The sequence below is a fragment of the Gobius niger genome (assembly GCF_951799975.1).
Source record: "Gobius niger genome assembly, chromosome: 6".
In the NCBI taxonomy this organism is placed as follows: domain Eukaryota; kingdom Metazoa; phylum Chordata; class Actinopteri; order Gobiiformes; family Gobiidae; genus Gobius; species Gobius niger.
The window spans coordinates 12209023-12234106 of record NC_136857.1 but is presented as its reverse complement, the minus strand read 5'-3'; the positions used below and the strand labels follow the sequence as shown (position 1 = coordinate 12234106).

General features: G+C 39.9%; 2 protein-coding genes across 2 annotated transcripts in view; both read right to left on the bottom strand.

Moving 5' to 3' along the window:
• LOC306964989 (ERC protein 2) overlaps positions 1 to 18007 on the bottom strand; it is a 138651-nt gene extending 120644 nt beyond the window's left edge. Inside the window, exons 1-7 of the mRNA XM_079559176.1 lie at positions 17879 to 18007; positions 15546 to 16632; positions 14028 to 14051; positions 13169 to 13915; positions 10070 to 10114; positions 9478 to 9633; positions 3235 to 3402 (exon numbers count right to left, since the gene is read on the bottom strand). Coding sequence (XP_079415302.1) covers positions 3235 to 3402; positions 9478 to 9633; positions 10070 to 10114; positions 13169 to 13915; positions 14028 to 14051; positions 15546 to 16412 — 2007 coding nt within the window. The 5' untranslated portion in view covers positions 16413 to 16632; positions 17879 to 18007. The remainder of the gene's footprint in view (positions 1 to 3234; positions 3403 to 9477; positions 9634 to 10069; positions 10115 to 13168; positions 13916 to 14027; positions 14052 to 15545; positions 16633 to 17878) is intronic.
• Positions 18008 to 19783: 1776 nt separating this feature from the next.
• On the bottom strand, positions 19784 to 23934 carry tlr9 (toll-like receptor 9). The gene is made up of 3 exons (XM_079559119.1): positions 23878 to 23934; positions 20097 to 22985; positions 19784 to 20017 (listed from the first exon to the last, which is right to left on the bottom strand). The coding sequence occupies exons 1-3, from the start codon at positions 23878 to 23880 to the stop codon at positions 19811 to 19813; spliced, it is 3099 nt and encodes a 1032-aa protein (XP_079415245.1). The 5' UTR covers positions 23881 to 23934; the 3' UTR covers positions 19784 to 19810.
• Between the last annotated feature and the right edge of the window lie 1150 nt (positions 23935 to 25084).

The window sequence follows — 25084 nt, the reverse complement described above, 5'->3', positions numbered from 1 at the left end:
CCTCTCCGACTCACTGCCTTTATGAACTATTAATCAGTAATGAGAATGTAGAAAGATCAACACAAATAGGCCAACAGGGACAGAGCACAGCACCGCATCTCATCGCTCACTGACAAGCCCATAACCTCCAGCATTCATCAAGCAGCTCGCTTCTCCCACATCTCTCTTCTGTCTGCCACCAGGTCCGTCCTCCATCATTTCTTTTTGCGCATACCGAACGCCACTATGGATGACGACTCATTTGCACTCGTTTAAATCATCCGCGAGTCATTACAGCTTGACCGCAAAATCAAAACTGAGGGAAAGGTCTTCTGGCAGACACCTCGCTAAGCCTGGTGATGAAAGACAAAATAGATTATGTTTAAGGTTGCCTATGAAAAAAGTCCAAACACACACGCTGACACATTGCTAATTGGGTAAAAGCCCATTTGTTAAAGAGGGGTGTGTTTTTTTGCAGGTATTTGATAATAATGTCACAACACATTACATTACACAATATCTTGGTGAGAAAATGCAACATTGACATCAAACTGCAATACTGACATAAAAAAGCTGAAACAAAAGCTTCACTTTCTGATTTTCATGCGATCTCCACCATAAGCCCCTCCCACCTCTCCTCCTCTTGCCCCCCTTTGCTGTGCAGCTGTTTTAATAAAGAGCGAGACAGAGAGAAAAAAAAAAGAATAAAATAATTAGACCGGCAGCTTGTGTAGCTGTAGTGAATTGATGGCGAGGGTTTTTACTTCAAAATGAAAGGATTAAGCTTAACAACAGAACCAAAGATGAGCAAAGCATTTCCTGGATACGTAGGACCTCAGGAGGAGCTTTGTGGGAGCTGCTGCCACGGTGCTAAAAATAGCCACCAGTGAAGATCCAAAGATTACTCATAAGTTCAAAACACAACTCCAGATATGTGTTTGCGGAGAGAACAACATTGAAACATGGTAAAAAGCTCAAAAAAGTTGATTTTGCATTGAGACTGATTGGATATACACATTTCTTATCTCTTGTCTTACAGTATATCTTATACATGATACATGTAGCTGCTTCTTTTTGCTTCAAGTTAAAGTGAAATACACAAAAAAGTATCAGACTTGAAAATGAATAATATGCTACTTTTATGTATTAATACTAAGAAGTTGGCAAAATGACACAATAAAATCAAATTGTCATTTCATGCTCTAATGATAGACAGTTAGAGAGGATGGCACGAAGCATCGTAAAAGACACTGAGCATCCTTTGCATTCAGAGTTTCGATTGCTTCCGTCTGGGCGTCGGTTTTTGATGCCAATAAGCCACACAAACCGTTAGAAAAGCTTTGTTCCCGCTGCCCTTTCCTTAATGAACAAGTCGGGATCAAATTGCCCCTGACACGGCTTTTTTATCTTTGTTACTGTCCAGTGGCTTAAACTTCAATTTTATCTGTACCAAAGGCACATCCTGTTAGTATCTGGAGCACTTACAAGTTTTATATTTAAATATGTGTGATGTTTTATCTTTGTATAATGTGTTTTAATGTGTTGACTCAGAATTGCAAGACGAATTTACCCACGGGTACAAATAAATTAACCTAACCTAGCCTAATGATCTCTCATTTTGAACAGATCACAGCTCTCCGCTCACAGTCTACTTTACTCCCAATGTCATGTTCTGAGAGAGTGAGAAGGGGATTTAACTGATCACAGTGAAGTGAGGACTCTCAGAGGAAGTAGTTAGTGGAATTGTAGCCTCGGCATGGCCAAGAGGCTATATCATACCGCCTGACCACTAAGTAACTAGCACAGTCAAATTAAGGTCAGAAACAGAACAACAACAGAAACCAAATTCAGAATCGAGACCTAAATGTTTTAACAAGTCTTTTCTCAAGCCAAACCTGACACAGGGCAAGCCGCTTACCCAGGGCCTTCTCTGCTGGCTCATTAAATATGCAGGAAGCTCTGATAATGTCACCTGAACCACTGGGCTCTAGTTACAGTCCGGCATTGTCTGGATCAAGAGTTCAGACATATACGCTCCCGCTGTATTAAAGTTTCCAGAGCCGCTCACAGCCTGACACAGCACTTATTTTCCACTTTTTTATGTAAAAGACAGACCCCAATATTTGACATATGTACAGATCTACCTTCTCATTCCATTCAGGTCACAGAAGCGTCACTGTTTTCTGAACAATCCATTTGTTACTGGCCTTGTGGAGTGTGTGTGCAGTAAGTCGGTCGTGTTTGTTACTATGAGGCACCAATCTCACAGCTGTCATTTGAGTGGGAGGACTGTACTGAAGATGTTACTCATTGAAATCAAAAATAAAACTTGCATGGTCAGAGGTGCACAGGGGAACGAGATGCAGCCAGAACACCCTTATCTAAATGAAGGGCACACTGCAGAGAAGCCAAGAAATGCAGAGATCTGAGCTATAGTGGTGAATTTCTTCTCCTACAATTGAGGAAATCCGAGCCTTCAGGAGCACAAGAATGCTATTCCAGCCAAGGAAATGACTAGAGACAAAAGTCCATCAGTGACTAAATGTTTTTACAGTGTGCCAGGACAATTTGGCCACATTCCTTCCAAACTGAATGAGCTCGGTAGTACCAGTGACAATCCCCACTCACTCACTTACTGATTGGGAAAAACCAACAGTAAGAACTGTTTTACATTGTACATGCTGAACTCTCTCTAATGGCCCACTTATGACAAGTGAGTTTTAATTTAGTCCAATAAATAAGATAAAACCACCAATTCTTAAGGCCTGACGTATTCGGGCCAAAATTCCTTTCACATGGATGGTCAATTAGGCCTCATTTTGTCCCAAATTGCTTCCTGTAGTGATGAATAACAATACTCAGTGGACAATACTCAATGAAAAAATGAAAAAAATATTTAAAAAGACTGCATAAAATGTCTGATCCTTCTCTAAACATGCGACATACATCTTTCCACACGCACATCATTTAAAAAAATTCTGAATATCGCCACTTTTCCGTTAACAATTAATGCTTTACCCATGTGTCCAAGAACAAGCCCAGATTTGTTGCACTCACCATGAAACAAAATGTTCTGCTTCTCATCAAGAATCATAATAAGAAGTATTAGATAAGGCAAAAATGCAGACAGAGAAACAAAATAGCAGCTTTAAGAATCAACATGCTTAATCAACAAAACATGAATCATTTGTAATTGTCAGAGTAAACAACAGGTTCCCATGCACAGTTGTATGTTATGTGAAGGTGTGCACGAACCTCTGTCTGAAGTGTGTTGGCTCGCTGCTCCTTGGCCGTGAGTGACTCCTTCAGCACCTCGATGTGTTGTTTACAGTCTGAGTTCTGGTTGGTCAGCGTTTCCAACTTGGTCTGCAAGGTCTGCATCTCTGTCTCTTTCTTGCTCAGTTCCTGCTTCAGGTGCTCTATCTGAAATGCAGAAGGTGATTATCACAAAGGCCCACATTCAGAAACATTAAAGCAATGTAGTCAGTCACTGATAATAGCCAATAGTTCAACTGGTTCAAGTAGAATGACCGGCTTACACACAACTGTACAAAAACAAGCACAATTCAACAACTATTTCCAGAATAAGTCATAATGTTATAATATGCAATAAAACTGTTAAATATTTATTGTCTTTTGTTTGTTGTTGGGTGGCTTTTCCTGTCAGTGAACAGCAACCTGCCCTGGAACTACAGATGAAAATTAGCCATTGTGGCTAACTCTGGCATATTTACATGTGGACTTTGAGGACTTATGCTAATTAATATGCACTGTCCCATTTAAAATAAAATAAACATGCACTAAATGAACCTATGCACTCGACCATTGCACAAATATCTGTGCATTTGTAAACAATCTTTTTATAGTAGCTTTTGGTAGTACAAATACCAGCATGCATATTATACATATAATGGTCGCAAGCACATGCAAAGCTGCATTTTATTGCACTGCAATACAACATTGCAATACAATGTTAAATCTATTCTAAAGTAATTTAGCTTTGAGAATCTTACAAACATTAGACCAATTTGTTTTGCCTTTTTCAGCTTCTCTCAGAAATTTTAGTAGAATGTAGAACGGGCTCATTTAAATCAAAATCACAATTTGAATGGTTGCAAATTGGCCTGTGGGAGAGGGCGTGATTATTTCAGTTGTACCTCATCATTAGCAAACCACAAAATATCCTGTCTCCATGTGGCCGTCAAAAACCCTGTAGTTCAAAAACATGCTCTGGAATGAATGTGTTTAGCAGTTCATATTTCATATTTCAGTCTTCTTAAATATATTAAGTTTACATGTATAAATGTCCACTGTGGACTGAATCTTGGCTTTAAACATAAATTGCCTGATCTGATTGTAATACTTGTCAGAAAAATCACAAAAAGATATTCTTTCCCAGATCTTGTAGCCCAAGAAAGTACAACGTACTATTTCAATTTCCACTTATCAAACTTATTCATGCTAGAGGTAGAATATTATAATTCCCACTGACGACTTTATGGCCCCACCAAAACAAACACACACATGCACTTTCATAGTCAATATGTTAAAGGAATGCTGTATAGAACAGGTCAGAAACCACAAAGGAAATCAACTGCACTAACAGTGGGAGGTTTCTGTGCTGAGGCTGGCTATGTGCTGAAGATTGTCATCTGTCGACTGGCGCCAAATATGCACAAGGCTGATTTTAGGAGAGATTGGTCTGATTGTGTAAGCAGTGGTCACCTCGAGACATGGGAACTCTGGCTCAAAACTAAAAAGTACAGAACCCTAGAGAGCAAGTACAGTGTAATAGAAGACAGAGGGTAAACGCTGGGGCGGTTATTAAAGGTACTAATGCCCCGGGATGATGGAAACGGTCAAGAATTCTGTGTAAGACCATGACAAATGAAATAAATGAGAGCGAATGTAAAGGGAGAGAAATGGTGAGTATGGGGTACTTCTGGTTGCTCTGTGATCCAGGGCTGGGTGGAGGGGAGTTTGAGGAAGGTGGGAGCTGGTCTGATGGAGCTCTGAGACACACACGGAGACAAGGGCCGCTCCTACAGAGACACACAGGACACAGCGAGCGGCCAAATCATGACACAGCCTGCTGCCAAATCGCCGAGAGATACACCACACATACCCCCCAGTCCCCCGTAGACCAGAATACAACACGAAATGCTCACTTCAATCAAATGCATCATGTGATCTTTTCCCACTTAATTGCTTTATGTTAATTGGAAGCGACATTTTTAAATTGGAACTTACAATTAGCATAAAATGGTATGAATTTCATTTAGAGTAAGTCAAAAATTATTTTTCATGTATTTATATAAAGCACAGTAGACTGATTAAGACACATTGTCACAGGATGGAAATTTTCAAAGAGGGAACAGAAAGTTTGTGCATGCTCTCGGTGTTGCAATTCTGTGGAAGCTTTGAGAACAGCTGGTTCTCAGTTTACTGTGACAAGTTACAGGGTAACATTAATTTCGGAATATAATAAAAAACATTAAGACCCTGTCTGAGCATGTTAGCAAAAGAAACAAACAAAAAAAACAGTAAGCTATTTCCTCACATAATTTAATGGATTTCCATATGTTCTTACCTGAGCTTAGACAAGTTGATGCGTACCTTTCTGGTCTTTACGTGTGCGCTCAGCAGGGCTGGACTGGCCATCAAGAGATTCGGGAGTTTCCCCGGTGGGCCGACGTACTTTTGGGCCGGTTGGGCCAGTCAGATCGAGATAAGGCCCGTAATATCTTTCACCGGCCCACAATTAGCGGGAAGAGCCATCAGAATCTCTATCATTACTCAGATGCAATTACACAATTTCTCCTCTAGAGGGATGTGATGCGTTTTATACCCTGCAGAGCAATGGGCCTCTGTGACACTCATGCCCCTCACATTGCGAAAATAAGAGGAAATAGTTCATTGTAACTCCCTCCAGGACCCACAGAACCTTAGACCGCTATTTTTTCTACATTTTAGAAAATGTTTGCAAAGAAGTGCATGCTGGGAGTTGTCAGGTGACTCCGTCTTGCCCCTCGTCGTCAGTGCGCGCAGTTTGGAAATCTTCAAGTTTCCATTGAAAGGATTTACAATGTTTGGCCTTTTTGGGACTTATTTTCACTTTGTATTTTCACTACACACCTCTCTAACTCCGTGGTGAGTTTTACCATTTCATCTTCAATCTACAGTGGGATCATTTGGTTGGTTTTGAGAAGTTTATTTGTGTTGCAGTTGCGAGAGAACTTCATTAACGGAACGCACATTTTAAGATTGTTAAAGAGGGGGTATTATGCTTTTTTCAGCCACATAGCACCAGTCTATATCACACTACAATGATGACGAGACCGTCTGTTGGTCTGTAAATGCAGTGAATTAGAATAACTGCCTTGTATAAAATTGCTCTTTCAAAATGGTGGTAGCGAATGACTTGAAATAGGCCCCTGTCTCTTTAAGAACCTCTGACCCTTTCCGACACGCCCCCTCCACACGCTGTCTGTGGCATCACAACAAACACTACGCTCGTTGTCTCAACTGTATTGAAACTACGATCGATGCATTTTACTTTTTATTGTTGGAAAGGACCTACTGTTTATCACTTTGTGAACAATGGCCACACAGGATATTATTTGGAGACAAACCTTCCACACCGGACGCTTGGAAGGGGCTCTTGCCTGAAAAATAACTGCTGTTTGGAGGCAGCCATGCCCTATGGATCTCTAACTATACCCCCATGGACGACACCAGGATCTGCAGGAGCCCATACGATTCAAAGACGGACATTATCTGTGCAGGTGGACAGTGGTTTTTCGAGGTTACCCGTTAGCTTGTTATAATCGACTACAGCTCATTGTTGATGAAAAGTCTGCAATAAACCACAAATGTGTAAAGCCAGGCTCATTGTGTGCTCATCGTAAAGGCTGCTTCGAGTAGTTGCTGCTTTATTGACGTTATTTGTGCATAATATGCTGCCTGTTTTCAATGAATGTTGTGAAGGTGAAGGTTGTTAGCTTGTCGCGGCTAATAGTGCCTTAGCTCCGGGAGAAACCACTCGGCTACGACTCACTGTAGATGAAATGTGAGCAATAAACTACACAATCAACAAGCCAGGCTCCGTGTGTGATCACCATAAAGGCTGCTTCAAGCAGTTGCCTGTTTTAGTGACGTTTTCAATGCATAATATGCTGCTTGTATTCAGTGAATTTTCCCGTTAGCTTGTCGCGGCTAGCTTGTTAGCTCCGGGAGAAAGCCACTCGGCTATGACCCATTGTAGATGAAATGTGAGCAATAAACTTCCAAATCAACAAGCCAGGCTCCGTGTGTGATCATTGTTAAACGGTTCTTCATGTGTGTGGTGGTTTTATTGACTTTATGTGTGCATATTTCTCGTTTTCACGTGATGACTCGAGGTTTAGCTTAGCATTAGCTTTCTCCGGAGGCTCTGTGCATCATCAAGGCCCAGCGCAGAACCAGACACTGAAATAAGTGTTCTTGTCACCGGTTTTAATCCTGGGTGTTTAGGTAACAGAAACACTGATGTGTGTCTTTGTAAAAGTCTGCTGTGGCTCCGGTTCACAACACATGAAGCTAATCCTCCATGATGACTCTGTTTACATCTTAGGGCTAGACACTGCGGGGAGGGGGTTCTGCTGAGGAGCAGTGGTTGGTTACTCGGCTGGTGACGAAAGGTCGGAGGCGTATCCTGGAGGTCGGAGGCGTTTCCTGAAGGAATCAGGCGTTTTATCCCTAAAATGGCTGCCATCGGAGTTTTTACAGATTACTCGAAAATACGTGAATGTGCTAAGGCAACACTTCAGGCATGTTTTTAATGAGGGAATGACTTAATAACATGATGTAAAGCTTGAAAAAGTCGATTTTGCATAATAGGCCCCCTTTAAGTAATTTTACAAAAGTTCCATCAAATTGTAAATGACAAGTGTTGAGTGCTCTGAGGTGTTAGCTTGAATTCGGCAGAAACAACATGCAACTATTGTCCTCGATTCGTAGCTTATACTGTTTTAGTTCAAGCCAATGGCTTATTGTTTTGCTCATCACCTCGACTATTGCATTGAATATCACTGTTTTTTTTTTTTAGAGGGCCTGTCTTGACCCAAAAGTCCCTGATTTTTTCTGCCAGTCCAGCCCTGGTGCTCAGTCACACAAAAAGACCAAACAAATTGTTAGCATTTAGCCTCTCCTCCTTTCCTCTATGGGGCCAAACAGGGGTGAAGTTAGAAGCGACCAAGCTCTTCGTGTAACTACTCACATAACCGTATTTAAAAACGGAAAAGCTTGGTCGCTTCTAAGTTCTTCTAAGAGAGCAAGAGGAGGATAGGCTACATGCTATCAACGTTTTCGGTCTTTATGCGTGACTGAGCACACCCGTAAAGACACATCCACTCGTCTAAGCTCAGGTAAGAACATATCTCAGTATGTAAAAATGGTGGCCTGTTCCTTTAAGCTGGAGAACAAAATCAAAACAATTACTGTATATAATTTCATAGAACCAATGAAAATGGTTGTATCCCACCAGCTGAAAACCGCTGATCTACCTCAACATACAAAAGGCCCAAGATGCCCCTTCTCTAGTGGGCTAAAAAATCATTCTGTTTAGTGCCCTGTGGCTAAGCGCTTCACAACCTACAAAACAGATGAAAATGAGAAGATTTGAGTGAAACTTCATGCAACTGAACAATTTCACAGACGCTCCGTTTTAAAGCACTTCAAGAAAACACTCCATTCTGATTTGACCTTTCCAAACACCATTACAGCTAAGTGAACGATGACCAATCTAAATATTTCAAGCGCATGAAATGAATATGCGGGCGAGGGCACGGTGCTTCTGGCAGGCTGTAGGCAGAAAGATGAGACAGGGGGAGAGCGAGAGGCCTGAGTGATGCATTCTGGGCAAGGTCAAAACAGGTGAGGAAAGAGTTCTGTCCTCTGTCTCCGCGACCCCACATTAACCTGTCAGCCGGGCCCATTCACAAAAACATTTCTTTTATGATTGCATCAGGAACTTCCTCGCTGCACTGACAAACGCCCTGATGGCCTCACAAAGACCACTTTTAATAAATCCGGGGGGTACATTTTCACATGGAGTTTCAGCTATCCCGAATATGCAACAGGAAGCTCAACGCAAGTATGGAAAGTTTGAGTTCTCGGTGACTTGGGAACTAAAGTTTGCCGTTGTAACCTCTTTCTGACAGCTGATAATGACCTAGGACTTATTGTAGTGCAAGCTGATAGGATGAGAGGGTAACCACACAGTCGGTTGTAAGAGAGACAGGCGATATCTCGTCTTTAAACAGAGAAGTAGTAAAATGAAGACAGGTGAAACAGCAGAATAGAAACCAATAAACTACCTTGCTAAATTCGTAGATTCTAAAACAATGCTGTCATGCAGTGCAAAATCCCTGACATGCATACAATATGGCGTGCTTTCCTGTTACATTTTGCGCAGGCTAAAACATGCATTGTATCAGTTAGCTTGGAGAGTCATTCTACCTTAGTCTTCATGAACTTAGAATGGCTTTTGTAGACCTCCACCTGCTTGAGCTCATCCTGCCTGTCGTCAGGGTGTAGCAGGCCACTGGTCTTTAACATCTGGACCTCATCCTCTAAGTCTCTGAGGTTCCTCTCCAGGGATGAGATTTTGGTGTCCTGAACCAGCAACAAAAAGCACGCAAGAATAGTCAGTGATAGACTGACCGAGGTAAGAGACATGCTGGATAATAATAAAACAAACGTTTTTTGTTCACAAATGGATCAACATGCTGTTTTGGAAAATAAATTTCAGGCAAAAGGTAAGGTGAAAAGTAACTAAATGAATTGAAAACAGCTTGCATGATGGCCGCAGAGAGAAACACATCTGACCTCTGCATCCTCTGACATCAACTTTTTCAGGCAAACGGAGGTGTATCACTGTCTCAATGAAAACAACCAAACAGCACAGGTGAAAAGGCCACAAACATCGCATTGCATGTATAAGACGTGCAAAGACAGAAAGTCAAGCCAAGGCATTAAGTAAAGCACTCCAGACCAGTCGCTAACTGCTTTTAACATTTTTAAGTTCAATCAAAAGCATTCATTACTGTACCTGCCAAACAACGTCAGGGTCAAAACAGAAAGGTGGGTTGGTGGTCTGTAATCAGAGTAAACATTTTATCGCAAAACACTTATTTCTGTTCTGCTTTGTCCTGCAATATGCAATATATTGATAAGTTATTGTCTCACTTAAACATAGAGTACATATGATTTCTCGAGTCGCATGCATTTAGCTGCTGGTAAATCATTGGTTTGTGTAAAAAATAATTGTGGTTTTACAGAAAAGGAGTCTCTTTTGGGCCAAACAGTACTGAATGAACACTGGTATTGTGCATGTGTGTGTGGGTGTGTGCAGAGACACATGCGCAGTCAACTGCGTGTTTCACAGCTCTTCCAACTTCAAAGGGCTGCGATGAGAGTGAAAGCTTCCATATGTGACATTTGAAACAAATTGAATAAGTGCTCAGCTCCACATGGGCCAATAATAGACTTCATTTGGGCAAGACTGCCATACAGACAAAAGAGAGCAATAAAGCAATGCTTCAGAGGGTTACATGTGTGTTTGTGTCTGGATTTATAACCTTGCTATTCTCTGCTCACAACGATATTAACAAAACTTAACAACAATTATTGTGAGGCTAAAGTCAACCAACCAAACTGTCCACAAGAAACAACATCACAACACTCTGAAGTGTGCACTCCTGTCAACTAATAACCTCCAGCTTTCCACCGTCCACCCTACCTTCATATCGATGACAGTCTGTAAAGTCCTGCTTTTGACCGGATCCACCTGGCTCTGGTTCCGACGGTGGAGCTCCTGCGGAGGGACCCGGTAGAAATACGCTTGGCGGTTCATCATCTTCGCACTGACTCCCACAACACCAAGCTACAAAACACCCTGAGCCTGCTGCTCAGCTCCTCTGCTGGGTCTTCCACTCTTTCAGGCTACACTCCAAATGTGTTTGAGAGTCCATCTTTATCCCGACTATTTTTATAATCCCGTTGGTAGCTTTGGATTTTACACTCTTTTAAGGATTACGGCACTTCCAAAACAGGTGTTTTCTCATTGCCATTTAGTTACTACTGTAACATGTCAAACACATCCCGGGATAGAGATAAAACATATCCGCCTCTGTTCTAGCCATTTCTTTTCTTATCTTTAACAGGTTTTCTCTGTCTGTCTCAGATATCTCTGGCATTCAAATGCTTTTGCTTAGCAACACCTTCTGCCAGCACATGCGCCTGTGTTCTTTCCTCAATAATTAATGGCATCTCTATGCCTACACTGACACAAACACACATTATAACAAAGAACAAGCAACGTAAATAAGAGAACTTATTTGAGCTTATATACGGTAGTGTGTTCCTCTAACAGAGGCAGGATGTTTGTAGTATATCCAGGGTAACAGTGCGCATGTTCAAAATCTAATTGTAAATTTTATGATCGACAAATTTAAATCATGCAAGAAAGCAAAACGCCATAAACAGTTTCTTCAACATGTATAAGATGATAAAAAGTTATGGACAAGGTGCCTGGTCCAAAAGTTCAAACATTGCCTGAAGTTTTCCCACAATTACACAAGCAGAGTTACACTCACTTATCAATGTCTGTCTCTTGCTGAACACACTGATAAAACAGTATGTCTGAGGCATGTTTAGCCTTTATCATGTACAGAATTGAAGGGATGTGTGCATTACAATGACTTTGTTATGTTATTTAGAAGTGTGATGTTGTGATCAGTTCAACAATAAATGCAATAGTCGGCGGGTCAGAACAAGCACCAGAGCCTGGCTTCAGATGTGCCCTCTCATCAGGTGCAAACCTGTGTGTGGTATCTACACGAAGCCATCCCAATTCTAGTCAAACACTGCCTCCAAGTGGTCGATTACAGAACTGCAATATGTTGCCATTTTAACATCAGATTAGATAAAGTGTAAAAAGGTACAAGTAACAAAAAAAGACAGTAAGAAAAAAAGATGTATTACCATATTACATAGCAAACAGTCATCTACTAAACAAATGACAATTAATAGAATATGCATGTGTAAAATGGCGCCATTGGAAATAAAATAATGGCGCCTTATAACACATTAACACAAAGTTAATCACTGACTATTTTCCATTACTCACATATAAACACTTTAAGCATGCCGCTTATACTTAGACATTAATAAGATATTTAATCAAATTAGCTGCATGTTTATTGTAGACACATAAAGACTCACCTCCTAAACAGCATGCTTAGGGTCCAAGCAGGACTAGAGTAGAAATCAGTGTCCATGCTCAGCTAACTTACACCTTTGATGGATGCACAGTGCCAAATCAGACAACCATCCACAACACAGATAGCGCTGCGTATATTCTGAGAGCGGAAGAGAAAGTCTAGGCTAAGAAGATTTAGGGGTTAAAAATAAACTGCAGGTGTGAGGAGCATGGCCAGTCATACACCTACAGCATGTAAGCGCCCAGCAATAAACTTCTCATTTCACTTTCAAGTTTCTGAACCAAAATCATAACTTGTTTCGTTTACCTACAGATAAAGCAATAACTGATAGGCTTAAGCATAACCACAATAACAGTCTCCCTCAAGACATCAAAGTAATGTGCTTCCTAATGAGAGTAACTCCTGTGTAGGTCAGCAAGATTAATATTAACAGAAATTGCTGGTTGCAATCAGCCACCATATAGGGTGCAACTAGTTATAAGAATAAACTGTTTGGTCAGTACTTTTCATTTTTATCTGTGCCATGTGACATTGGTTTTGGTTTTGGTATAAAACTCCAGTCTGTTGCAATAGAATCAATTCCACAAGACAGTATGACTCAAGACTTCAAATTTCTTCCTCATATGAAATAAACCTAAAATCCTAAAATCTCCAAAATGAAACTTCTTCATGCTATAAAATGCATGTGTAATCATGTATGTTTAAAATGTGCACATGATCTGAATCTTTGTTTGTAAAGAAAAATGTAAAATCTAATCGCAACTATCAAAAATATTGCAATTATATATTGTTTCTAAAGTCCATACAGTCCTAGCAAGTCATTGATAAAGCATTAATACAAAAGTAGATGGTTGTGTCAGCACATATGTTTGCACGAATTAAAGGCTAAAAACAAAATGAGCATTATGCACTACAATTTAACTCACCTCTTTAGCGTGCATGTTTTCTAGCTGGGCTTCTCCCTCTTGGGTTGCCGTGGAGACGACCCGAGTCCTCTGCCCACGACCCCACGGGCTCTGACTCTGGCCTTGCAGCATCTCCAGGAGCCTCTGTATGCTCTCGTCCCGGGCCCCCAGCGTCTGCTTCTGGCAGTCTATCCTCTGCTCCATGTCCTCCATGGTTTTCTTCAGCATGAACAGCTCTTTGGCCTGACGATCGTGCTCCGATTGTAGGCGGAAGTAGTTCTCAGCAGGTGTGTCCAGAGGAGGAGGAGAGGAGAAGCCGTCACATCCCGGCATTTGGCAGGGGCTACAGGGCTGCACGTGACCAGGGCCCTGTGCTAAAATCGGAGCATGGCTCGGGCTGTACGATGTCTGATTGGGATTCGTTCTTGGGCCTGAATGAAGTGCGTTGGCTGAGCTCCCTCTCTGTGCAGAAACCACTGGGCTGCATCCATAGGCAGGGCTGTGGATGATTATGTCTGCTTCTTGTTGTCTCATGTTGAAAGTGCTGGATGGGCTGGCCTTTGGGCTCTTCTTCTGTCCAGGACTTTGGAGGTGACTAGGGCTGTGCCTGGGACTGTGAGCAGGGCTCGGGAAACCTCTGTGGTCTTCATCCAAGAGGAGGTCTCGATGGGGGCTTGTGTTTCCTTGGTGGACTTGATGCTTCAAGCGGCTGTTCATTTCTCTGTGCGCCCTGAGCTCCTCTTGAAGCTCATGCACTGTCAACGGAAGCTGCAACAAAAAAAGGGAAAATAAGATAATAACATACTCTAAAGGCTATGTACATGTTGACAATAATATGACATGTAGTGAATGCAAAAGTAAAAAGTGACTAGAAACAAACCTTGTTTCTTTGTATTTCCCCTGACTGTAAAGCATATGGAAATGATAAAACATCGTAAGTGTTGAAGTGAAATAATAAACATACAATAATCAAATTATTCTAAGAAAAGTACTGAATTGAATACAGGGTTACAACCTTGGAGCAGGAGGTGACATTTATCTTGATAATGAAGGAAAAATCAGGAAATGACTTGAGGTCGCTGCAGCAGGGAGCAAATGGACAACATGAGGTGACAACAAATGAGTACAAAGAACACAAAGTGCAGACAAATGAAAAACAAATAGTCATAGGAGGGCACAAGTTCTTATTTTGCAAGTACAAGTAAGTTATTGGCCTCAATACAAAGTATTTTGCCATTGGTACCATGAGTTAAAGAAACCGCTATATAAAAAGACATTGTTGAGGAGTAGAAGGCTGGCACAATACATCGTCATATTATTATTGAAATAATTCACAAACAAACAATTGGCATACTGTCAAAACTCACAATGTATGAAAAAGTCCCTGAGGTTTTCCATCTGAATGTGACATGTCTTTTGTTAACACAGCCCAAATTCAGTTTCAGTCATGAATCCTTATTTACAATCGTATCCTTACTTATGTTTATTAGGGTCCTTATTATGTTAAACTTTTTTGCTTGAATTTAATGGAAAGTACTGTATTGAAAATATGGCAATAATATTGTCTATCGCAATATTCATGACAGTTATTGAATATTGCCATCTTTCTATATTGTGCATCCTTTATCAGAGGGATCTAAATATATCAAGACTAGTCTAACGTAAAGCACGTTTATGCATCAGTAATGACACACTAAAACATACAACTAAGAAAATAAAACTAAAATAATGACAAGAGGAGAAAGCAAATTAATGAATAGGATGCAGCATATAGCTTGCAAACACAGCTGCACACGTGCAATAAACAGATGGAGAGGACAAACAGCGGCTGAGGGAAAAGGTGACTCTTTTTATGCTAATGACCAAGTTCTCCTGTCAGCCACAGCTCGTCCTAAGTCGTCTAAAAGGGCAAATACAAGGAAAATGGTGAATTAAAAAGGAGAAAGATAAGATAAGGAAAGAGGTGTGTACAAACAGAACACCGACATGCTTTGGAGTGATTTATGTTTGAACAGTTTTACATTGAGGTGTAGGACGGTAAGAAAGAGGAAGAGAGAGAGCCACCTGTCCATGTTGTATTCTTTGACATTCTCTGTCACCTTTATCAAAAAACAAATGACGTATCCAAAGGTCTAGTGTCTCTCTGCCCTGTCGGTATCTACATAAGCTTTACCTAGCCCTAGTTAAATAAAGCAATTCATTTATTACATTTTTGTTATACACAACATGAAAGAATAAGTAACAGGCATTTCATATGAGCTTCTGGATGTTAGTCGGCTTTGTATTTAGTAATACTGTATCTAAACATTGCTCAGAAGAACAATAGTATTTGCCACACACAGTAAGACAGTAACAGGGACAGATACATCACAAACATCCTCAACACAGCACAAGTCACCTGCAGTTCCTTGTGATGATTCCTGTATGGGTCCGGGAGGGTCCTGCACTGATCTTTCAGGATGGATCCTCTCATTCTGTCCTCTCGCCTCGGCCCTTTGCATTGTTTCATGTCTTGACTCCACAGATTGGCGCTGCTTGTGTTTGGGCCAGTTCTTTCTTCTAATCCTCCATCCAGTTCTTTCTTTAAGTGGTCATTCTCTCTCCGAAGGTCTCTCAGCTGAGTATGGAGATCAAAAGTGGAGGCCTCCCCTCGTCCATTTGAGGCCTGCACAGTCTGTGGATGCCTGGGATGGCGCTGTAGACTGTATGTGTCCTGGTCTCCGTAGTGCTCTGATTGAGGAGGTGACCCAGATGATCTTATGTTGGGGCTGCTACCGGAGGCTGGTGGTCGTCCAGTGTAATGATGGTTATTGTTCGAGCCCCTGCCCAGAGTCATTATGCCTTTTGGACAAGCACCAGGCTGCTCCAGGGTATGACAATCACTAGGATACAGAGTGCTCGTAGTGGCATAGGCAGCACTTATAGACTGTATGTTCTCCATAGAGAGGGTTTTACCTCCCGGTGCAGTTGCTGAGCCATAGTTGGTTGGTTTCTCTGGTCCTGCGTTCTGCTTTACCTTTTGACTGGACCTTGATGCCAATCCTTGTCCAGTAGGTTTAGGGTTTTGGGCAGGCACACCTCCTGACACAGACCCTGGCTCTAGACCTGAGCGGCACCCCGGCGTAGATGTTAATGTCTTGCCTTTTGAAGGTTTAGGGGTTCTTGACAAGCGAGAAGGTGCCGCATTTGGAGCAGAATGTCCGCTACTCTTTGACACAGCAGACAGTCTGCTCTGTGCAGGTTTAGCTCTAATATTTATAGGCATTTTTTTATGGCAATATATCTCCAACTGAAAATTATAGACATACAGTGTCAATTACTGAGGTTAAGGCTGTCATTGCACTATAACTTTCCATGTGCTCCACTGTGATGCTGAAAATGAATCAGCATTTGAAGAACATAAGGTAATACAGGCGTCATCGGCAGCAAATAAACAAACAAACAAAAAACTTTGGTTTTGTTGGCTGTGCTGAACATCATGGTATCTGGAAGAAAACAGACATTATATGTGTTAAAATAAAGCACAAATGAAAATAGTTTTAGCTCATTCTGAATTATCTGAAAAAAGAAATAATGCATAATAATGTTGGAAAGCAGGAACATTATAGCATGATTACTATAAAAGCATTAAAACATACATTTATTGGGCCATAATCATTTTGACATTTAAACCTTGAACACATCTCCACTTGTCAAAGTTCTGTTGTTGTAGCCCTGTGTATGAAGTGTTTATTTTTCAGTACCTTGGACAGCGCTTTCCGTACACACTGTAGGCCTATTTGCCTGATAAAGAACTCATACAAAAATACCACTATAAAATCCCCAGCCAGCAAAGGCATTCATTCAAAAAATATTATTATAAGATTATGTTTCAAGTGATAATGATGAAGTAAATTGAATAACAAAGATGAATCTTTGTTTAATGATAGAAAAGAAAAGATACCCCAGTTCATGGCCCATATATTGGGGACATTGAGAAAGCATAGGAAAATCCAAATCATAATCCCTCCTCTAATCCAAGAGGATTGGGTGCAGGGAACCACTGCACGTGATACAACTGAGAGATTGGTTAGAGATGTCTGTCAGTCATCACATAGTGGACAATCTTTTTATCCACCACGGTTTATAGTGATCTGAATATAGTTTTCTATGCGAACACTTCTTACCAATACAAACACATATGCATATGCATTGCTCATTACTTTGGTGATAATGCTGGCTACAATTTGGTCGAAATAAAAGCATGATATAATGGTTGGTTTAACGCAAAGCGACAATGACACAGACCAAAGAAGAAACAAGCAATTTAGCAAAATTCAAGACTCTTTTTTTTTTTAATCACGAAAGAGAAACCTATTTACTAAGCCTCAGTCTGTTCACATTTCTACTCCAGCTGTTGCGCCAAAGAAAGGGTACCCTACAATCGTCCAAGGCTAACTTTCACAAGAGCTATTCTCAGGTAGTGTGCCATTGGTGCAATTTGTTTCATTTCATTTGTTCGAATAACTGTCGGTGGACATGTGACAGACTCAGAGTCTGGTCCAAAGCTGCATCCACTAGCCTACAACCGCGGCATAGGATTAGTTTTTTTTTTTTTTTTTGCTCGTACACATGGCTACGGGAATTTGAGCTTCGTTGGAGCAAGTACATTACATAATAATTAATCATCTACGCAAAATAAAACAACATATTTTGCATGTAACTTTTAAGCACATGTCATGCAAATCTCACCTGTGCGATAAAAGCTGCCCCGCGCTTCCCCTGCACTTCCAGTGCACTTCTCCATCACTTGAGAAGCCGTGAAGCGGCGGACCTCCGAGCAGGCTCCATGATGTCATCGGCTCAGCTGTGACCTGCACTGACCAACAGGCAGCATCAGCGCGCGCTCGCAGGCGCGTGCCGGGTGTGCGTTTTCATTTCTGGCGTCAACGCGTAAACCCACTACAGCCAAAACAGACTGTCACATTTCTGTGTGTGGGATAAATAAAAAGCCTTTATTGCAACATTTACTTTTGAACTGAGTAGGTTGTTATTCTGAAGTCAGCTTACTAAATATGTTGGCCGACTGTTTCTTACTTTAGCTTAGTTACAGCGCCTTTTAATACGTTTTAAAAACCAGGAAGTGAGTCTAATCATGGTGGCAAGAAGTGAAATTTTGCGCACATTGATAATTTTTGTTCCTCTACCTACATAAATACAATACATACAAAATAAATACATACATAGGCTACACATAAATACATATTCATTTGTTGAATGTAAGCTATTCAGCACAAGCAACCAACATTTAGTCAACCAAACTTCACATGCCAAACCCAAACTACATTGAACCAGACACACACATTAAGTTGTAAGTTTATACAATTTGGAACTCCTTAATTGAAAAGAAAAAAATATATTCAAATTGTTTATTCAAGGGCCTGGATCTTGCAACCACATTTAGACTTGAATAAATAACATAGACTATACTACCACCACCACTACTACCACTACCACCCTACTACTGCTACTACTACTATTACCACTACTACAACTACTACTACTACTACTACTACTACTACTACTACTACTACTACTAATAATAATAATAATAATAATAATAATAATAATAATAATAATAATAATAATAATAATAATAGTAATAATAATATCAAAGGTAAAGGTTAAACCTACAAGGACATTTTAAAACACACATGGCTTTTACCACATTATCTGTGTAATCTAATATGGGGAAGAAGTAGGGTTTAAGCATGAACTTCAGCATTTGCACTTCACATTTTGTCACAATGTAGCAACCAACATTTAGTCAACAAAAAGATGTTACTAGTTGTATACTTCACATGCCAAACCCAAACTACATTGGGCCAGACACACGCATTAGTTTATACAATTTGGAACTCCTTAATTGAAAAGAAAAATTATATTCGAATTGTTTATTCAAGGACCTGGATCTTGCAACCACATTTCGACTTGGAATTGAAATGTCAGATCGGTCTCACACTTTTGAGGTTATATGATCATGTGAAATTATCCAAACCATTATCAAATAATATCATATCTGCAACAAAGGCCAAATCAGCAAGAAGCCAGAGAGCCAACAAAAATTGGTCTGTGTGTAATGTATTGTGTCTACAGTTTGACATTTACTCGGCCTGATCTTCTGAATACAAGACATATTTCTCATAATATTTTTTTTTTTATTGCATTGACATTTTCATCATTTATGTGCGCTGTCTTTCCAAATACACAAAAGAGTAAACAGCCGCTTTCTAAACTGCCTGAATAGGCCTATATACACAAATGCAAAAACAGCTTTATTGTGCACTCACACAGTACAAGGTTTTGCACATAAGAAATGATCCCCTTTGTTCAGTTAATGTTCAAGATCGCACAGTGAACATCAAGATAAAATCAACTGCCCGGAGGAAAAGCAAATACAAGCAGCAAAATGTTCATCAATACAGTAATGATAAATGGTCTCAACTTCTACAGGGCTTTTCTACCTTCATTAGGCCCAAAGCGCTTTGCAGGAAGGAGCCAGTTACCCAAGCTACACAGACACTGGAGGCAAGGAGGGTGCCTTGCCCAAGGACACAACAACAGTGTGCATCTTCAGGAGCTGGGATTCGAAACCAGCTCTGCCAACCGTGCCACTGTCGCCAGTTAAGCAAAACTTTCACTCATGTTTTTGTCATAAAACTTGAGGTTGTCTGAAGATAGTGCTGCCCTCATTTGATTCCAGAAAAAAGGATGAGCTTTTGGATTTTGAGGCCAGGATAAAACAGACCTCCTGCACAGTCTCTTTCTCAGCTGCAGATATTTGAGTTTGGGAAACATGTCATCCAACAGCACCAACACTGCTGTGTCCACCTGAGGATACAATAGAAAAACGCTGCACTTCATACTGTACATAACACGGTTAAAAAAATATCGAAATGTACTGTCAAACCTTTTCATCCAGGAGTCTCTGCTGAACCATGAAGAAGGCCTGCCTTATCACACCGTTGGCCATCTTTCCTCCACTGGTCAAGACAAATACAGTCTTTACACTTTTGTAGACGGCATTGTGCAGATTCTCAATACGGGACAATCCTGGAATCCAGTCCCTCTCCTCCAAGCACAGACAAAATCTCCTGTGTCCTGTGTCTTCCAAATGACAGATTAACTCATTGTAAACCCAATCTCTCACAGCTTGATTTTCGGTGTCAAACAGCACGAAGGCGTCATAATGGTGTTTAGAGTCACTTCCTTTTAACTGTGAATAGCCTTTGAAGCGAGCCCATAGCACTTGGAAGCTGTACCACAAGTCCCAGCTGTAGAGATGATTCAGTAGGGGAAGAGCTGTCAGCATCACAGTCAAGAAGGCCCACGTGATGAAAGCTAGGCAGCCATATATGTCCTGACAGGAACTCCCTCCGGCCAGATGGAGAACACTTTGCCCTTGTTGTGACTCGCATTGCACTAAGGTGGTGAGATAAGGGATCTTTATTGTAGTACTACTCAAAAAGTCTGCAAACCAAGCCGTTCCACAGTCACATCTAAAAGGGTTGTGATGGAGTGTGAGGTAACGAAGAGCGCTGCTGTTTTTGAAAGACATTGAGAATGATTCCTGATTAAACTCTTTTATCTGATTGTTATTGAGATACAGGCATTGCAATTTATGGCTCGAGAAGAGGTAGTCAGGAACAGAAGCAATATTGTTAAAGCTGAGGTCCAAATACGAAAAACTGTCTCCAAACTCAACTGTTGCTGGCAAGCTCTCAATCTGATTATGACTGAGGTCCAAGTGTTTTAAACTATGTAGCGTGGTGAGGTTGTGCCATGGAAAAAAATTTAATTCATTTCTACTGATTATAAGAAATACAATGCTGGTTGGGAAGTTACACCAAATTGTTGGTGTAATTAACTTGAGGTTATTATCAGAAATGTCAAGGTAAGTTAGATTTGTCAAATGCTGAAAAAAACGATTGTAAATGTCGTTGTCTGATTCCCACAAAATATTGAGGTGATTCCCATTGAAGTATAAATAATTTATGGAGCTGCTGATAAGCATCTTACTTATACGCATCCCAATCTTGTTGTTTGCTAAGCTCAAGACTGACAATTCAGTGAGATTCTGAAGGAAGTCAAAACCATGACCCATACCCTTCAGGTTAAAATGAAATTCATTATTACTAAGGTCCAGCACCTTAAGGGTGCTTTTGAGCTCACTGAAAGCATCCTTATAGTAAAGATCAAATCTGTTGTATGACAGATCAAGATAAGACAAATTCCGCATGTTAGAAAAAACATCTCTTTTTAATGCCTGGCTCATGTAGTTAAAGGAAAGGTCGATGCAAACTGCATTCTCCATCCCTTCAAAGACGCCTTGGTTAAGGTACAGAATATCATTTGCAGATAAGTTGAAAGTCAGTTTATTGTTGCAGAACTTGTGTCTAAATCCTGCAAGAGTTTTAAAGTGTGTCCCGTCACAGTCTTTTGACTCTTTATTCTGCAGATCTGGTGGTATGGGGTCTCCAAAAGTAGGAGCTTCTCTATCCATTCGTTGGAAGTTTTGGGTTTGTGTAAACGGTGAGTGTACATAGTGTTGTTCATTACATAAACGGACAAACTTAAGCATGTTTTGGGAAATGTCAATATTTTTGATTGATGGTAATTTGCCAAGAGCTGTTGCATTACAACTCTCAATGAAGTTCATCGTCAAATCAAGTTTTGTTAGGTTGTACAGTTTAGATAGAACTTCATAGCTTTCATTGGACAGCCTTTGAAAAAAGTAGCCACTAAGTAATAGAAAACGTAGGCCAGACATTTCTGCAATGTACGGTGAAAGTTTTAGTTCAGCATAAGTTACTTTAGGCTCATAATTATAGATAAGACTCATCCATGTTACGTTTTTCAGTTCTGAAAAGAATGTGGCATTCTGAATGGCAGGGGCAAGAAGATTGTCAGACAAATCTATAGTTTTCAGTTTTTTCAAAGGTGTGAATAAGCCTTCTGGAAACATTTTTAGTGAGTTCCCTCTTAGACTCAGATAGTCAATAGAGCTACTTTCACTAAATAATGAATTTTTGTATAATTGCAAAGCAGTGTTATTTGGGCAAGGAATGCAAGTTCTCACTGCATGGTCACAACGTTGGCAATTCCACTCTAAATTCAGATAAGTCAGGTTGGTCAAATGGGCAAACGTGTTATTAGGTATTTCTGTAATTGTGTTCTCTTTCAGATTAAGATACACGAGTGACGGGGGCAATCCTTTAGGAACCGTTGTAAGATTATTGTACGCTAAAGTCAGATTTTTCAAGTTTTTCATCTCTTTGAGAACATGCTCGGCTATTTTGAAAGATTGGTTGCAAGCATTATTATAAAAGCAATTCCTTGACAGAAAAAGGATCTCCAAGTTGGGTGCTTCCAAGCTGTCAATTTGAAATATCTTATTATACTGTAAATCAAGAAGTTTTAGGCTATTCGGTAACTGGGGGATAGATGAGAGGTTATTTCCAGAAAGATAGAGTTCTTCAAGCTTGCTGAGATTTTTGAAAGTGTAATAGTCGATGTCAAGTTCACACTTTGGCACTGCGTTCGTATGACAATTATCAGTCATTTTTAAAATCAGAAGATTTGGGACACCCTTAAAAGAATGTTCTTGGAGTTTCATTATCTTTGTCCAACTCAAATCCAGTTGTGTTACTGTTTGTGAGTGAAAAGAGGGAACATGGTTAAGCGGCCTCTCAGAGCAGTCTATTGCAGTGCCATTGGCATCACATGGGAAGAAAGTCATGTTTATAGTCCGAACTAAAGGGAGAAGATGCCCCATCAACAAAATAGATGTTAGGAGAACCTGTAAAAGAAAACAACAGAGTTTTAATAATCTTAGTTTTGTCTTGACACTGTCTGGAAAATAAAAGGGTAATTTGAACGACTATGTCCAAATTTAAACACAATGCATTCCTGCAGGACATTTATCTCGAGCAAAGAAAAAGAAGAAACCTCCTCAAAACACACAGTTCAGTAAATTTAAGCCGCTCTGCTCAGGTGCCTAAAATAAAACTAGGCTGTCCATAGACAGACCAAAGGGTATCTTAAACTTCAAAATTGCATCATTTTGACCAGGGAGAACGTTTGAACACAAAATAAAAATATTATAACTTCATAAAATTTGTTCAATTGTGGATTCTGAAGAGGCCACCTTTCATCAAACATCCTAACCAGTTGCAGAGCTATGAAGTAAAATTATGAATTTGCAAAGGTGAATGCACTGATGGTTTTCACTAAAATGTTGCAAAGCTCTCTTTTTCTGAAACCTGTAGCTTCTTGGTCTGTTCTATTTAAATTGGTTGAGTCCAGGTACTTTCAGTTGGCAACAGAGGTGTTTTATGTGCACACAAAGAAATTAAAAACAAAAATAAAATGGTTTGAACCTAACTTAAAACTCCTTTTGTAATATAGTTGTTTTGGAAACAAGGCGTCCCTCAGACGAAACTTGTTAGTCAGGCTGGATAGGTTTGTAAAGTTAGTTGGTCGTAGATAGGTATGTTGAAATGCAGCAAGAACCAAACCAAAGTAAGATATTTAGCAATATACAAGCTTGTGTTTAGCCTAAGCTGAAGCAAGGCTTTGCTTAATTTGAGTTAACGCCTAATTCTTCATTCTCAGATAACTTATTCTTTGTGAAACCAGGTGAAATTTGCAATTTAACATTTGCCAGAAAATGCACATTAAAACTTACTTACCATAGCTTGTGCTGCCTGATAAAAGCTTTTGGAAACAAAAAATAAATTCCTTGTTGCTTTTGACCCTTTGCCTAAACTAGAAATGAAAGTCTGTTGCAATTTATAGGCTGGCCCACATCATATGACTCGGGAGGGACTGCCCAGTTAACACGATCCTGTTCCATATTGATTCAGCTCATTATTAAGGTTAAACAATATATAAACAAGAAGGAAATGGTTTGTCCTCTCACTCAGTCACAATTTTTATGTCTTACAGAATAAGTCAATCCAAATATTAATATTTGGTGTCATTTTGTATTAAGGGGTGCTGGTTAAGAGTTAATAAGGTGTTAATAAACATTAGTAATCTTTATAGGGTTACGGGTTAGTATTAGTCATAATAAGCATATTATTCATGGACTATTACATGAAGGTTCATAATAGTATAATGGGCTGTTTATTAATGTATTTACATGCAAGCATATAAATGGCCGACTAGTATTTTAACTGATAAAATACTATATTACCATAATAAACAGATTATTAATGTATTCTCAAGCATAGCATTCATGGCATATTACTAACTAATGGTAACCCTAAAGTATTTATCAATGTCCACATTTATTATGTAATAAAGGGTTTGCAAAATGTTGGAACTCAATGAAAAACGGAAAATCACCATCCCACACAACTTGGAATATAAGAATATAGATACTTGGAATATAGATAATACAAATAGACAATAGACAAACCTGTTAGTTTATCATCATACAGTAGGAATTATCTACACTGTAAAGGTAAAATCAGGAATGTTAATTTCCTTGTCATAGTCCAAACAGCATTAATGTGAAATTGGATAAAATGGTGGATAACATTTTGAAGATAATAACTAATAAAACAGTATATATTTTATTTAGTGATGTACTACTTTTGTGGCTACTTTTAATGTTTGTCAATGAACACATCATCCTACGATATCTTTGAATTCATTGGCTTAATAAAACAGCACAGGTGGCCTTTGTTTCCTCTCATAGAGCTATAGCTTATTAATATACTGTGCTACATGAAAATGTGAAAAATGACTCCTCCAAATTCCATTGCATTTAGATTTATGCACACCAAAATAAACTACAGCAGTTACACAAAAGAGCAGGCGGTCAGAGGTAAGAGAAGTGAAAGGCGTCGTTATCCTTTTTGAAATGGTCATTTCCTCATTCTCTTGTATGAA